Here is a 16,895-nt window from a genome sequence, read left to right as displayed (position 1 = left end):
TTAACGATGTTGCCAACGAAACAGGGGCACAAAGTACACTACTCAGCATTCATGCAACCAAGGGGCTTCCAGGTCGATAAACCTGGATATCTTAATACTCCACACACTTGTTGGCAGGGTATACCCGAAGTGGGTCCCTTGCTCACTTTGCCACTGGATTCAAACTAGCCTTGCTGATTAGGGAAGTTACCCGAAAGCGGCCCCAGGATGCTTGTGTCCGGTTCAGGGAAGACCTGGAATGGCAATTTGGGCTGGACTGTTCCCATGAGGCACGGGGTCAAGACTGATTTGCATATAGCTGGGTCTGAACTGAGGTGGCAAAGTGAACTAAAGAACGATGATTGATTCAACCCCGATCTGTGACTTGGGGCAAGTGTCTGAAAAGTTTCAGCAATTCATCTCCTTGTGTTTGCTATTTAATACTCTAGTCTACACTTAACTCTAAAATCTATCCATGTCTGTGGATAAACTGGCTGACATTCAGAATCTCATTGCTCACTAGTCAAGTGGTGTTCTTACTACAGTTATGTGACAAAATAACCATTTCCCTTGACATCCAGACGCTCGTGCAATTATCTGCAGGATAGAGCAGCAGATATCAAAAGCACTTGTGGTACACAAAACACTCCAATCCTTAAAGCGAGATGTGACCTACTATGGTCTTCATAAGGTGGGATATCCCCCATTGATGTTAAAAAATAACTGACAGAGCCAATCCTCCTCTGCAATCTCCACTTTAGCCACAGGGACGAGTCAGACATGCTGCAAGGGACCAGGAGTTGAAGTGACTAAACATGTCTTCTTGCCATTGTGCCGGCATGCGTGAAAAAAAACTGAAAAAAGTGTGAGCAACCTCGAAAAAGGGTGCTTGGAAGCAGTTATTGGGATTAGTTGATGGAATGGCTTGAAGCTTCCTAACAACATGTATTCTTTGAGCTGTTGAGTTTCTAAAATGACTGTTTTAAAAACAATAGCACTGTTTACTTACATTGCTAAAATCTACATTTTGGAAGCAGGTTTTATCAAAAACTTTTTCCGCATTTTGTAGCGCCCTATTAGACTGTTTGCAATTTTAAGAACTTAGTCACAGTGCTTTATGTTAAAGACTGGGACCCCGTATCACTAAACATACGCAAGTCACTATTCACCCTGCAACGACCTTGTCTACAATGCCATTTCTGTGTTGGCTAAGTACCAGATCAAACCATACAGGGTTCAAGAAAGTAGAGAAGAAAAAAAAACTTTCAAAAGTTCCGACTATTGTGTTTTACGCAGGGAGCCTCAATCAAGGAACATCAAACAAGCATCTACTCCACTGGTCGGAAGAGAAGTGATTTTCCATTTTCAACGTTCGGAAAGAACCGGCAGTAGACAGGAAGCGTTTAAAACGTGCACAGGTAACTAACACCGGCCTTCAGACGGACTCTTAGGAGGCCACCATTAATTTGTTACTTCTTCTCAACTACTTAGGCTACAGGCAACCTACTTTGAAGTGGCGTGAGCTCCTCACAAGGTTCATAAACCAGCAGCATAACAGTGAACATATTGGCCTACTGAAAAGATATTGCCTGTGGTTAAGAAACAGTTACTACATAAGGCAACTTAAACCTGTGCAACTACCCGAAATCTGTATCTGGAAGGAAATGGGGGGGGGGGGTTAAAAGTAACAGCATTTTTGATGTCATGTATATGCTAAGGTTCTAGTGAGTGCGTTGGGGTAATAATGGCCGTACTATACAATAAGGCTACTTTGCAAGAATAAAGTTAGTTAACGAAACCGCGACTTCACCTGACTATAGTGAGAACAGGCAAGAAACTCTGAAAGGGTGCAGTTTATAGTGAAACCGGTAATAAGGAAAACATAAAAAGATTGTGGGCAATTTACTTAGGACCCTCCCCCCCAATGCATTTGTCCGTCTGTAATGCAACTAGTGCTCATGTGAAGCGCTCTGATACCTTCGGATCAAGCTCGCGCACTCACCGACTGTCTTCTGGCGGGGCTCTCCTCCTCACACGGGAGCCTTGCTCCCTGCAGCACTCCTCCGGCGGTCGCTTTGGGGCCGCGGGCGGGGTTCCTCTCCTCCTGGATGCAGCAGGGCTCCCTCGCATCACGGGAGCCCTGCAAACCGGCCGCCATGCTTCTTCTTTCTTCCCCCCGGGCTGCGGGGGGCGGGCACTTCCAGCCGGCCGCGCTGGGATTGGCCGGCCGGCCAACCACTTCCGGGTCGCTGCGGGCAGCGCAGCGGCCCTTCTCCTTAGGTAGGCAGGCGGGGGCTGATTTTTACGGGCAAATGCCGGGTGGGCACCGGCTCTAGATAACAATCAATCGGGAGTGGACACGGACGGCGGGAGGGGGCGGGAGGGGACACGGACGGCGGGAGGGGGCGGGAGGGGACACGGACGGCGGGAGGGGGCGGGAGGGGACACGGACGGCGGGAGGGGGCGGGAGCGGACACGGACGGCGGGAAACGTGCACAGGACAGCGAGGGGGGGGCGGAAATGGACATCGCATCAGTGAAAGGGGAGGGAACGGGAAAAAACGTAACTCCGCCCTGGGAAAAAATCTCGGGAACGCCCCCGAATCTGGTCCGGCCTTGACGGACAGATCTCTGTTCCAATGGCTAGCCTCCATTTATGGAGCTAGCCAATGGGACAGGGGGGCGTATTCCATTCTCCTTACTGGAAATCAAGAGATTTCTCTGGAGGCGGAGCTAAGAGCTCCGCCCTCCAGCGAAACCTAAAAAGCAAGTTGCGCGGGTTTGTTGCAGTTCAATACTGCCTGCACCACCTGCATGCTAGCAGGCTTTCCCAGGACCTGCTACTTCGCACCAGCACATGTCGTGCTGGAGGATCAAGAGCGCAGTGCCAGGCTATGAAAGGCCGGTAGCATGGACTGGAGGCTAACATCAGCAATAGCTTCATCATCTTTGGCCTGCCCCGCCCCAGCTAAGCTCAGTTAGGCCAATCTGAGCAGTTAAGTTCGGTGAGGGCAGGCAACGGCTGTGAAAAAAGGCCCAAGGATAATAAATGACAATAACAGGCTACAAAATGTAGATGCAAGGCGTGAGCTACTCATGGGGGTTCGGCGAGCTACGGTAGCTCGCGATCGACCGGTTGGAGAACCCTTCTCTAGAATAAGAAGAATAAGAGGAAAAGATCCTGTGATCAGCCCATTTATGCGCGAAGGTGTTCCTATGCTTGGGATGTATGTGAGTCTCTTGGAGCAGTGCGATGTGGGTCTGGTGTCTGTCTAAGTATGCCAATATTTGGTGGCGCTTCCTCGGGTCCCCCAGCCCTCTAACGTTCCATGTGAGGATCTGTAAAGTATAGAGTTTGTCAGATTAGGCATGATCTGTGGTGGGTTATGAAAGATGAGAGTATGGTTGCGCCATTTACATGAGATAAGTAGGGAGAACAACGACTATGATACATTCGGTTGTCATGAGTGTCTCATGCATTGCGAAAGAACTGCCGGAACAATCCCCATCCCTCCCCCACCCACTTGAGCATCCCAAACGTGCCAGTAAGAAGTGTTCCGCCCCCCCCCCTCCCTAATCCCACGTAACATCATGAACATACTGCGTATAACTATGCAGTGTAGAAACAAACTAAAGGGGGAGCACCCTCAAGGAGGTCTCCTAGGTGCAGGCGCTTTCTTGCCCCACCCTCTGAGAGCTGGAGCGATGGAGTAGGCAAAAGCTCAGAGAGGGTGTGGGTGCTCGGTGTTAAATGTCATACAGTTCCAGTGTGTCACTTATCTGACTGACCACGGCAAGTGATCAGTTCCGGGTGATGTCTGCTCCCATTTTCAGGAGGTGCTTCGTCACTGTGCTGCCGTGGTCAGCCCATAATACGAACATGGCTTGATGCCAGAAGCAGTTATTCGGGATTCGGAGATCTCGATTTCGGTGAGGAGGTCGGGGGGGGGGGGGCGGATGCTCTGTTATTGCCTTTGAGGCGTTTCAGGAAGTCATCTTCTTGGTGCAGCTTAGTAAAAAACGTTTGTTTGCCTTGGTGCGTAACTCAAATGTGCACCGGGTAGAGTAGAGCATAGTCAATTTGGCCTCTCTTAATTTTTGCTGACAGGCATGAACTTGCGCCTTTCTTCTTGGACAGCGGCTGTAAAGTCTGGGTAGATGGTAAAGTTATTGCCTTCAAAAGTGAGTTGGCACTTCTGTCGGGCAGCCTTAAGGGCAACATCTCGATCTCGATAACTGATAAGATGGGCTTTGATACGGCGAGGTGTGCTTCCTGGGGTAGGCTGAGAGCCAAGGGATATATGTGCCCTTTTGACAATGAACTGTGATGAGAAGGATTCCACTCCTAATGTGTCGCGCAGTAGTCTTTCTATGTACTCTTCCATACTGCCAGTATTTGTGCTCTCGGGAATGCCAAGAACACAGATGTTATTCCTTCTACTGCGCGCTTCGAGATCCCTGTTTTTTGCTGCAATGATCTTCATCAGTTTGTCCATTTGCGCCATGTTGGTCTGGAGGTGAGCAGTGGAGTCCTCAGTGTCGCAGATATGACGCTCCGCTTCTGTAATGCGTTCCTCGTGTCTTTCCAATTTGTGCACAATGGCGTCCAGCCAGTTATCCATGATGTCCATTTTGTCTGCAAGGGACGTGAGGCTTTGGCGCATCTCCAGGAGTAGGGCTTTCATGTCATCATCGGGAGTGGGCAACGACCGGCATGCAGGTTCCGCTCTGGCTTGCTCTGGGTCTTCCTGCAGTGTGCAGCTGCCCTTCTTGGCCTCGAACGTCCCAATCAACATCAGACGCTCCCCCACTCTGCACAACTTCAGGAAAAGCCTCAAGACCTGGCTCTTCGACTGATCCGGAGCTACAACTTCACCGCCAGAGCCTTTAGACCCTCATGGGTGAGTCGCGTGTTTCAGAAACCCCTGATTGATTGATTGATTGATTGATCTCAGAGTCCCCTACACTAGTAGTTTCCTTTCTAGCACTAATATCTCCTCTTCCAGCTTAGTTAATTCAGCGTTTTTCTCTCTTTCCGCCCCAGTTACCCGGGAGATTGCCTGCCCCGAACCATTCATTGAAATGTCTCCTACAGCGTATTCGCCGAGCCCACCCCCCTTCATTATTCTGAAAGTAATGTTCTGTGGCCTGGGTGATGTTCTGCCTTAGAGTGGGGTTACGTAGGTTCCTCTGGTTTGTGGGCCCACCCTGCCCACCTGTCCCTCCCCCACACCCACCTGCGCCCATATTGGAGAGTGGTCAGATATAATGTGTGCCATATGTTTGACTTCTGTCCCTCATCCCCGTGGCACACTGCAGCCCACACACATGTTAATCACAGCACATCCCACGACAGTGTGGTACAATGTGCAACACCGACACTGCAGAACAGAGGACACAACTGGGTCCGCCCATGCGCAGAAACAGGCCAATCACATCTAACATAGCAGGAAACTGTGAGATTGAAATGTACATGTACAAGCTCACATCTGTCATGTAGTCTACATGTCCACTGTCCCGCCTCAAATTTCAGCACCTCCCAAACAGTCACAATGTACATTGTCATACAGTCTGCATGTAAACAAGAACAATGCGCCAACATACATGTCAACACAATTTCAACATGCATCTCCCCTTCACATTGCAGAGGGACAAGCAACACTTCCAGCAGGGCAGACCAGACAGCTCATCAGTGATGCTAAAGAGGACCACCACACCTCTGACACCAAAACCCTACAACAGCTCATGGACATCTTAGGCAACCCGCCCCCAGGAGCAGGGCAGTCAAGCTACATAGATGAGACCCCAGCCCCTGTACAAACCACACAGCAGGAAGCACCTGCCACCATGGCTGGCTCCCAACACTCCCACCGAGGCACACATTGCATTCCAATGCCAGGTTTCAGAATACCATAAGGAGGTGGCTGAACAGGTGCGGGTGAGGTCAGAGCTCATAGAGGTCGAACTGGACCACATACATGGGTGTCTAAGCCCTATCAGGGACCACCTACACCCCACAAAGGAGGACCACACTTCGACAGAGACACATGTATTTGTGCATGTCCAGAAATGAACCACGCCCAGAGCCTGGGAATTATCATTCACACACCCACGCCGTACCTCTGCACAACGGCCCAGTCCACTCCTCTTACGTATTGAGTGGGTGACGACAAAGCTACATGTCCAAGGTTTTACCCGCTGCCAGTGGGGACATAGTTGCATCTGCTGTACACAGCACAATGTATTGTTATATGGCCCGGGGGCCCTCATGCATACATTATGATCACACAGACACACACAGATGGTTTGTAGGACTGGCTATGGGCACGTGCACCCGGCCACTTTATTGGCAGGGTTACATGTACAGTGACGCCTGTGCTGGATGTGTGTGAGGTGAGTGAAGCCAGCCCGCAAGGAGCAGTTGGTACTGGCAACAACAACAACAGTGAAAACCTTTAAAACTGAAACAGAAAACACCAGCTTTACAGAGACAACTGCAGAGTATCATGGTGGTAGCCGAAGCAAGTACGGAGATCACCCAATGAGCAAACAGAATTGTCCATGAGCTGTGGTGCACTGAGTTAGTGGCACCTGTAGTGCTGGGCAGGGTATCAGGCAGATGATGGCATCCACAACAGGTGTGAGCAACTCTGATAGTCTGGCATTAAGACACTTTCAACTCTGGCAGTTGATGTTTGGAGGTGGTGCTGCCGGTGGTGGCATGAGCCTCCTGCGGTGATACGACGTCCGGGCCATTCAGGACTCAATTTAATGTGTGAGCCCTGGTGGACCGCAGTTGATGCCAGAGGCAGCGAACAGGGCAGGGCCACAGACACATGGTGTTGATGACCCAATGCTATCGTCTCAGAGGCCATCCAATATCTCAGCAGACAGGGTCCCTGACTTGAGCTGCACAGAGTTAGTGGCCCCAGATGCACTGCAGCGGGCACAGGCACACCGTCTCGGTGCACCAGGCAGTCCCCCAATAATAGCGTCTTTGTGGAAGTTGTGGTGGGTGATGGAGGTTATTGGTTCGCAGTTCTGGGGAGAGGGTGTGCTGCGGTGGAGATAAGTGCGTGGTCTCATTTGTCAATGTGTCGTCGTCAGGAGAGGAGCAACATCAGACACCCACAATGCTGGCCCTCGTGTCTGTGCATGAGGCTCTAAGATGACCGCAGCGCTTATGCAGAGTCTTCAGTGAGCAATGGAGGACCACCTCCCATGTACGGATGAAGTGCTCTGCTGTATCGTTGGCCGCCCTTTAGCGGTGTTGTAGCCGCATGGGACGTAGGACCAAGGTGTGTGTGCTCCAGGCGTTTGTTGCACCGCTAGCACTAATATGTTGGCTTTTGTTGTTTGGTGCCTGTCTGTAGTGGCTTCGCGCCCACAGGAGCGGTGTAATTGTGGCCAAGGGTTGTGAGTATTCTGGGGTGCGGTGCCTCCCGCGTTGGCAGTCCCAATATTAACTACTGGCAGTAGAACAGGGGTACACCCACCGTTGTTGTTGATAGCGCTGGTCGAGAAGGGCCACTCACCTTGTGGTGTTTGCGTGAGCGAGTCTGCCTGGCTGCAATGCCAGGCTCCCCCGTTCTGCGCAGTGTCATGCACTGAGCAGAACCACAGCAACAGTCAGCAGTATGCCTCCCGCATCGACCCCTGTCATCGTGGCATAGAAATATAGTCACTTCGATTGCTTGGCAGTTTCAGACCTCTGGCCAGGCTTTTTGGGGCAGATAAAATGTTCCTGTGGCGAAATTAGTGGTGGGGGCCCGCTCTCCAATACGCCTACATCAGGAGTGAACAACAGGCTTCCACACCGTTTGTTCTGCTATCGGAGTGCTGGGCTTTGGTAGGTCTGCCGTGAAGTGTGCCCCCGGCGTGCAGATGGCCTGTGTCAGATTTCCCGTGTCAAAGCTGCAGTGGCGTGGGTATGAGGGCTGATGTCTGTGTGCCCACTGGTGCTCATCTCGCCACTGGTGAGATATGCCGGCGTCCGTTAGCTATGGCCATTCCAAGGCCTTAGGTGGATGGCGGTGGCCCAGCGCCCATAGGTGTAAGGGGGTGGCGGCGGCCAGATAGAGAGTGTTTGCGGGAGTGCGGGACCTCACTGTGACCGCAGGTAAATGGAGAGGGAGTCTTGATATTAAGGGCTGGGGGTGGGATGTCAGCACACTCACCGCCGCTATTGTTCATGCCAGGTTCACTGTGTGCATCCGGTGTAAGGCCTAGGCACCTCGTGGGCGCTGCGGTGCTTGCGTAAGTAGGTTTACCGGGTCGCAATTCCAGGTGTCCGCGTCCATCACAGCGTCGTTCTTCCAACGATGCTCTAGCAGCTGTCAGCCGTGTGCCATTAGCAGGAAACTTTCAGCACTGCTGCACAGGAGTGTAAACGCTTCATTACAGCTGGTATTTGGCAGTAGTGATCTTCTGGACAGGATTTTTGAGCGCATTAATACACCGTTCGGCAGGAGCCTCATCTTGCTCGCACGCCACCTAGCGCCCCGATGTCTCATATATTCTGTGCTGATTCTAGGATCTATGGTGACTGTATTTTGCCAAATTTATCTGCAAAATGATTGGCAAGCTGTGCTTTCTGGCAGAGAAAGAAATAAAAGCCATATATATACTAATAACAATGACAAATACAGACCTCAATTTGCCCACAAGCGCATTGTGAGAAAGTGCCCTGTTTCTGCATGGTTGCCCCCACTTTTTGCTGAATTGCTGAAGTGCGTTGACTGAGTGTGCCCTGGGCTCCTGCTAATCAAGTACCCAGGGCCTATGTTCTTTCCCTAAAACTGCATTGATGCCTAAACCCAATTGGCATCTCAGGCCACAAATCAGTCCCTGGTAAATGGTATGACAGGTACCCAGGGCGCTGTGACCATTGAAGGCCTCTAAGGGCTGCAGCACTTATTGTACCACCCTTAGAGGTCATGTACCTTCACACTCACACATTGCCTTTGCAGGCTGTGTGTTTTGGTGCAGAACAAAGTGAGTCAACATGGCACACATCCTTGTGTGCCATGCCTGCAACCCACTGCCCTGGCACAGGTCAGTCACCCCTCTGGCTGGGTGCACTATACCAGTGGTGAGGGTACAGGTGCATGAGCCCTGTACCCCTAGAGTGTCTAAGTCCATTCCTAGACATTGTAAGTGCAGTGCAGGCATTAAAAGTATATGGTGCTGGGAGTTTGTCATTAAGAACTCCACAGCACCATAATGGCTACACTAAAAACTGAGAAGTTTGGTATCAAACTTCTCAGCAAATTAAACCCACACTGATGCCAGTTTGGGATTTAATGTAAAAATGCACAGAGAGGGCATCTTAGAGATGCCCCCTGAAAACAAACCTACCACTAGTGTCCAGGCTGAGTGGCTGCTTTCAACTGCCACAACCAGACATGTTCTGGACCCCTGGGTCGAGAACCTGCTGCTCTCTGGGGCCTGAAACAATGAACATACTGTGACAAGGTGCCAAGCCTCCTCCCCCAGGGTGGGCAGTGTTCATGAAGGGGAAGCTTCAAAGTCTTGCCACCATTGTGAGCTTCCCTAGGCCACTTGCTGCTCTCAGCAACTGGCTCCCACTGGTTCTGACCCCCACTTTGGGTGGATGAACCGGCGGGAAAAACAAGTGAGAAAGAGAGGTGTGCCCACCTCTGTCAACTCCACCCCTCAGGTGGGGGAGGCGAGGTGAAGCACAACTTTCAATCCCCGCCATCTTGCAGATGAGGGGACTCAGCTGATCAGGGGCAGGCATATGCCCCCCTCCCACAGGAGGGTGGCATATTAGGGAGTGTACCCACCCCAGGGAAGGGAAACATCGGTCCCAACCTTTTTACCTACCTGTAACGCCCCTAAATCTAGTATTTGGGGGCATCTCTGAACCTTGTTTGCTCAGACTACGGGCCTGTCTTCCCCTCGAACCTGCTCCTTGAAATCTTGGTGTGTCCTGCAGCCAGCAACCTCGAAAACCCTGGAGGACCTTCCTGCCTTCCACCCCAAAGACTTTGTCTCCCATGAACACTGTATTTGTTCACCTGCAACATCTGGCCCCGGCCGGAATCCACGAATCCGCACCACTCTGCACCCGCCGCCACGGCCGGAGCTCGAGTGGGCAAACACCACGAGGAGGTACCTCCGGCGATCATGACCTGAGATCTGGTGACCCTTGACCTGCCTCAAGCCTCCAGCCGACGCCTGCAGCCTACATCCAGAAGGCCCCCCAAACCGGTCCAGGAGCTGGTAAGATCTGACCCCAAAAGGCACCCTGCACCCAACGCCGCACGGCCTTAGGTGGCCAAACCGACGGTGCCTAACCAACCCCCAACTTCCCAACTTACCTCTCGAAGTGGATGTCGCACGCAGATGACCTTCGTCCCCAAGCCTACAGTACCCTTGCAAACCAGAGGTTCCCCATAGCAAACTGGTCACCCAAAGTCGAAACAGCACCCTGCACCCGGCCACCCCAGTGCCGCTGAGGATGCACCTTTGGTGCTACTTTGTTTCCCCATTTGACCTGAGCTAAAGTCCAGGAGCTTTGCTCCCACAGCCAAGTGGCCTGCTAACCAGCAGCCACCAACCAGAGGCCCCCTATCCTCCATTGGATAACATTGACCCTCAGCACTCTGCACCCGGCTGCCCTAGTGCCGCTGAGGGTGTAACGAGAGTGCATCCTAGACCCTGGGGGAACCCTTGTTCTAACCCCAGAAGCTTAACTCCAAAGACCCATTACCTACCTGGTAACCGTTAACTTCTAATTTCTCTCCATAGAAACCTATTGACTGTTTTTCTCTGAAAAAAGTGTGGAGTTGAATTGTATGGAAACCTGAAAAATAACAATTGTGCAAAATTGACTTTACTTACCTTTTTTCTAGGAATTGTCCCAGTGCGATCTAGGCATATCACTGAGTGAAAAAGTAATCTAAAACATCATCTCAAAAGTAACGTAAAAGTAACTTACCTGTAATTTGTACTGCAAAATCGATACAGAGTATATGTACAGCATTCCACAACATGCATTACGAGTAATTCAAACTGTAACCACCTCAAAGTACATTTACAACTGCATTTCAAATTGTATATTTACTGCAAGGTATTTATCAACTTACCTGTGCCAGGCTTGCTTGGTTCTAGGAAATAAAATAACTAAAAGAATATTTTTATACAAAACTAATTGTTCTGAAGTTCAGTCTTTGAGTATGTGAAAATATTTGCTGATTGAGCAGGTACAATAAATGCTTAACACTGTCCTCTGATACTGCCTTACTACGCAACCACACTACCACAAATAGAGAGTGAGGTGCTATCTAACTTTACCTCTGCCTACCTTTGGGGTTCCACTGGACTCTGTGCAAACTATACCTCACTTTGGTATAGTATATACAGAGCCAGCTTCCTACACGCATACATTGCTGAAGCATGGGGCCATGATTAGAGCTCTGGTTTTCTAGGTTCACGATTGACATTTGCTACTAAACCACATGAATGCATTGATTAATTATTTAGGCCTTCTGTCACCAACAACCTCTGGTGTTATAATGTTATTCCTTAATCAAGAAATTGAGAAATGCTTACCTTTTGAGGCCGGATGTCTGATGTATTCATATTCTGGGATATGTGGTGGAATCTCCTCAAGTCCTGCTAGGAAGACAAAAGACATTATTGGAAGTGTCATTCTCTTGCAATAATTAAAACAAATTCTGAATTGGAGAATATCTAAATTTAGAAAACCCGGGGATTTTAATGGGATTAAATTATTCATCATAAAGCATAACAAAAAGAATATCTAGTCAAGCATGTCAAGTGCATGCTCTTAAAAGTGACATACTTACAAGGGAGTTCTAGCCCAAAGTGGAGTCTTGAACATTATTAATATCCTTAGATTTAAGGCTTTCATTATCACAGACACTAAGAATCAGCAGAAAGGAACAGACATATTTTGACCAGGAAAGAGCAGAAACATTTGCATGCCACAAGGCAGAAAAGGGCTACTGGGCTACAACCATGGTGGTTGGCGCCATTTGCCACTGAGGTCTGTCTCACCATGGTTCTGTAAGGCGAGTCAAGTACAACTTGTTCTGCACTTTGCTGCCAAGATAGCAAGGGCAAGCAGTTAAAGGCTTCTCATGGAGGCGGTGTAGGGGTGACAGTCACTTAGGATTAGATTGGGGTGTAGTATTATCCATACACTAGATTATCCACAGGCTTTTAACAAAGCAGTACACCACTCTACGGTGTCCCTCAGTGTCTAATGGTAACCGCCCCATAACTCAGGGTTAGGAATAGTTAGGCCCACATGCAGGTTTCACTAAGTGTTACCACATCGACTTGAAGTTCAGTTCGAACAGTTCTTAGCCCAAAGCGTCTCACCGACAAGAACAACTCTCTATTGCGGCTTATCTTTGTTCGAGTTACAGTCCCTCAGGATCTGGAGCCTGAACTTCATGGTTACCTACTCAGCAGAGCCGTCGCTTGGCGGGTGTTGGAGGGTGCATGTGTCAGCTCACACTGAAGGTGTCTTCGTCTGAGGGATATTGACAGTGACCGTCTCATTCCTATGATAGTATCAGTGTAGCAGCTTGGACTGGTGGATGCTCATCTTCTTTGGCAGTTTCAGCTTCTGGGCAGACTGGCAGGTTCACAACTTCCTTGGCAGTTGTGGCCTTTGGTCTGGTGATCATCTCCTTCAGCAGTTGCAGCCTCTGGACTGGGGCAGTACCTCTGCTTTAGGGGGACAGCTCCTCTGATCTCATGTTGGAAGTGGCAGCACCAGCTCTTCTGGCTGCATGGGGTGTTGGACAGCACAATGTTGCTTGACTAATGTTTCTTGTAAACAGAACACTACACTACGTGGAGAAGTGTGGCTCAGGGGTTAGAGGCAGCAGACCCGGAAGCTGAGATCGGTCCTGGACCAGGGTTCAATTCCCCGCCTCGGCGGGGTCTTGGGCTAAAAATTCCACGGACTCGATAATTCTGGCCCCGGTGCCTCCTCGACTCACGGGTTCACACTCTGCGACTCTGGGCAATAGCTTGCTTAATCTCCACAACGGCCCCTCGCGGCGGGATGCCTGACTTTCACCTTGTGGATACCCTGCTATCTCACAGGGGAATACCAGGAAGGGTTCCCTAAGCAAGTGCCGGGAAACCCACTGCGGGTAGCTGTGCGCTATATAAGCTCAACTACATTTACATTTACAAGAATCACTTTCTGCTAGACCAGATGACCATTTGTCGGTGGCACTGATGTTTCTGATGGCAGTCAGCTTCGTCTGAGTGTTTGACAAACAGAGAACATAGCTTGGCTTCTCCTCCTAGAACATGAATACTTGCAAACATTGTTCTAGGCGCCCAAAATGTATGATTGGGGGTGTGACCGAGGGCTGCATTGATGTGCCAACAGGCAAAGGGGATGGAAGGTGAGGGTAGGGGAAGCAAAGCATGTACATAGTATGCACAATAGATTGTAGAGTTATTTTGAGGGTTTCATTCCATAATGTATATAAAGTATGCCCCTGCTCTCTAGAAGAGTCATGGTACTGTTTTATGGTGTATCAAATCGACATTCCTTTACTGCACTCTGGGGCGAGCCATCTCTGCTTGCTACCGCTACCTTTGGTGAGTCAAGTGTACAAAGAAAGTAACTTGATTACTGAATCAGAATGAAATAGAATCTTAGGCCTCACAATCTCCTTATTCCTTTAGTTTCTTATTTGTAAACATTAGGAGTGCCTATAAGCAGGGGTCAAGTCGGCATCAATACTGGCTTCCCTACCTAATCAAAGTGTGTGATCCTAGTTAATTGTTTTACTTCACTTTGCCTTAATTTTCTTCATTATCACATATGAAAGCACCCTGAAATATGAGTTCAGGATGTCCACTGCACAAAACATCTTGTGTTTGATTTAGTAAATTATTATGTTACATGCATAATAATAACATAGGCCAAATAGAAGGTGCACATAACCACTGACTTGCATCTTGGTTCACTGTTATCAGGCTGGAGAATGCATGATGTTTCCAAGTTCATGTTTGAAACATTTATAATTTTATTAAAATGTCTTTCAATGTAGTCATATACGCTTTTTTGAACTTGAAGGAGTCTTTATCATATTTGTACATGTTTGTTGCAAAATATCTTTAATATTAACTCCTTAACTCCTTCCGCGCTGATGACGGAACCGCTCCGTCATCAGCCGCGGTAGCGCTGTTCTGATGACGGAGCGGTTCCGTCATGGCCTGCTCGACGCGCCTGCGCGGCGCTGATTTTGCGCCTGCGCGGCGCGTTCTATTGAGCGGGCGGGGCCATGACGTAACCGCTCCGTCATGAGCACAGCTCAACCGAGGCTGGTGACGGAGCCCCATTAGCGCTGCGGCGGAATAGCCGCCGCAGCGAAGGTGTTAAGATAAGGATGCAGGGCACCTTTTTTGCTTCTTTTACTTCAGCTAATGTGTAAACAAATACGTACTGGTTTAAAGCTTTCTGAAATCCAATGCTAAGACAAATTAACAGTAGGGGTCGTATGTAAAGGTCAGCAGGGCCGCATGCGCCCACCAAACCACCCCTCCTCCCTCCAGCCGTACTTTGAGTATCCCTTTGCTAGACAGTTTCTCCTTCAGGGGACTCTTTCCTTCCCTCTTTGAGCATGAAAACAGCTGTCTACTCAGTAGACAGACCCACAGCTTCTCCAAGAAACTGTGCAGACTTCAGCCAATGTCCTATGACCTCCGCGAGACTTGCTGAATTGCATACATACGCCCTGGCATCACAGCACCTCTTTGAGTACTCTGCAGAGCACTCTTTGCTTGCATAACAAGAGCTTGGAACTGGAACAAAGTGTGGTGGATTAAGCCACACTTTTATACTCATTTTCCATATACAGGATGTTGATCTACTGACTTGGGTCCCGGAACCGGTTTGGGGTGGTTCTCCTTCGAATGTAAGTATCAGGCTGAAGCACAAATATAACCTGCGTTCAAGGTGATGCCTTTAATATGAGTTACTGATAATGCTGGCTCCAGGCAGCAGCATCCAAAATATGGGCACAACTAGTGTGTAGGCTCTGCACATGATTGTCAACAACTTTCCCGAATCGACAATTAAGGAAAGACAAAAGGGCAGGCTTAGGCCCTGTCTAGAAACTTTTCCTTATTTAACAACAGAATCTGTTGACTTATCCGCTCTCCCCTACCACCCACCAGTCGGCAGTGCTCTGAAAATGTACTCCCTTGCTAAATGGTCCTCATTGAATACCTAAGGGTAGCCCTGTGTCTGTCCTCCCTCACTTTAGTGTCAGGATCTTCACCCTCTAGCTTCAGGAGTGCACGCAATACACTCCCACTGTCTGGGGGAAACTAAAACCATCCTTCATCTTGTTTCATGCGAAACAGGGGATCATCCATATTGGGTACCACTGATCCCAGCAACTGCGCTTAAATTGCACACACTCTCACTATCATGCCTGTGCCACACATACACAATGTACGCATGCCCTTGACATGCACACTCAATGTCAGTACGAGGATCTGGGTACCACATTGAAGTGAATGGGGCCACACTTCTATCTGAGTTTTAATTCTGGTCACAGACTCAGATTTTACATATGAAATACAGTTTTAGGTTTTGTTTTAGGCTGACACATTCATTTTACTTTTTGCCATTTAGAAAAGTAAGGTGGAATATACTCCGAGTGGCAGTGCCGATCCTATGATTTGTGTGACCTCGGACAGGATAGAAACATGCGAGGCCCCTCTAATTTGCATAAGATGTAGAATCACAGCAAGTGACATCATTGGAAGTGTCAACTGACCAAACATTTTCTGGCACTGTTGAAGCAGCTTTGCAAGAAGCTACATCTCTACTGTGGATATCACTGAGATGGCTACAAATACAAATAATAGCCCTAATAAAATAAGTGTGACTTTTTTAAAGCTCTATTATGTGGAAATACAACATGTCAAACTGGGTTTAAAAGCTAGGCCCATATCTCTCCAAAACCAATGTTTCCAGGTAAGTGCATGATTACAATTCTAAGACAGACTGCCCCATAGCTATGCAGTGGAACTTCAGGTGATTCCCCGATACTCCAGTTGCAGCATGGACTTTACTTACTTTATTGATGGACTGCATGATTACTTAAAATCTTTACAGTATAAAAACGTAATGAACATCCCCCCCACCCCCCGACGTGCCCCATCCACACATAAAAGTAGATATCCCTTTGAGTTAAAATAGTGACAATTAATACTGCTTAATTGTCCAGAGCAGAGTTCTTTTAGAAGGAGGAGAGTATGGTCACTCCATTGTCCCACAACAGATGAAGAGAGGCGCATAGAAGTTCAGTAGAATCAATTCATACACCAAAGCCGGTTGACGATAGGTGAGTTCCTCGTTGGGCTCTTAGACCAACCAAGATTAGATGACTGCGGCCGATGAGTTCCAGTTGCTTGACATGCACCCGCTAAATTAGCTGTGAGCTAGCATCATTGGGGCCACCGGTGGAGCGCAGACCCCAATATCGGGACCCTTAGGATTAGTGGCCGTTAAGTGGGAGTCGAGCGCCATTTTTACCAGATGTATGAATTTCCCAACTCTGGCTATCAGACAGGTCGTGGAGACAGAGAGGCACCAGTCCGAGGCCTCTCTGCAGGTTCTGTAGCCTAAGTTCCGTAAAGTCGGACGCAACAAACTATGGCGGTCGTTGGCCAACTTTGAGCAACAACACAGCAGGTGTAGCCAGGATTCTCTGCGATAATTGCATAGACGACAGGCTACGGCGCCATCCGTTCGTACCCATTTAGGGTTAAAGTCCACGGTCCTGAGGGCCAAGAGGCGAAAATAGAGAATTTTCTTTCTCGCATGGGTGGATACTGGGTCTTGCAGGTATATTTGGGGTTTTCCAGAGATATATGATTTGT

The 16,895-nt window shown here is 49.1% G+C and overlaps 1 protein-coding gene across 4 annotated transcripts in view; it reads right to left on the bottom strand.

The window, feature by feature from the left end:
* The window catches only part of LOC144822446 (uncharacterized), a 354,287-nt gene that overhangs the window by 12,247 nt on the left and 325,145 nt on the right, over window positions 1-16,895 (bottom strand). For 2 of the 4 annotated variants that reach the window (XR_013608621.1, XM_078679990.1), the window contains exon 6: window positions 11,556-11,621. Coding sequence is in view for 2 of the 4 variants with exons in the window: in XM_078679990.1 (XP_078536116.1) it covers window positions 11,556-11,621 (66 nt within the window). In the remaining 2 variants the exon portion in view is untranslated. The remainder of the gene's footprint in view (window positions 1-11,555; window positions 11,622-16,895) is intronic. The other 2 variants (XR_013608622.1, XM_078679991.1) reach the window with 1 other exon arrangement.

Source organism: Lissotriton helveticus, chromosome 3_1 (genome assembly GCF_964261635.1).
Source record: "Lissotriton helveticus chromosome 3_1, aLisHel1.1, whole genome shotgun sequence".
Classification (NCBI taxonomy): Eukaryota; Metazoa; Chordata; class Amphibia; order Caudata; family Salamandridae; genus Lissotriton; species Lissotriton helveticus.
This window is presented reverse-complemented; position numbering and strand designations above follow the sequence as displayed.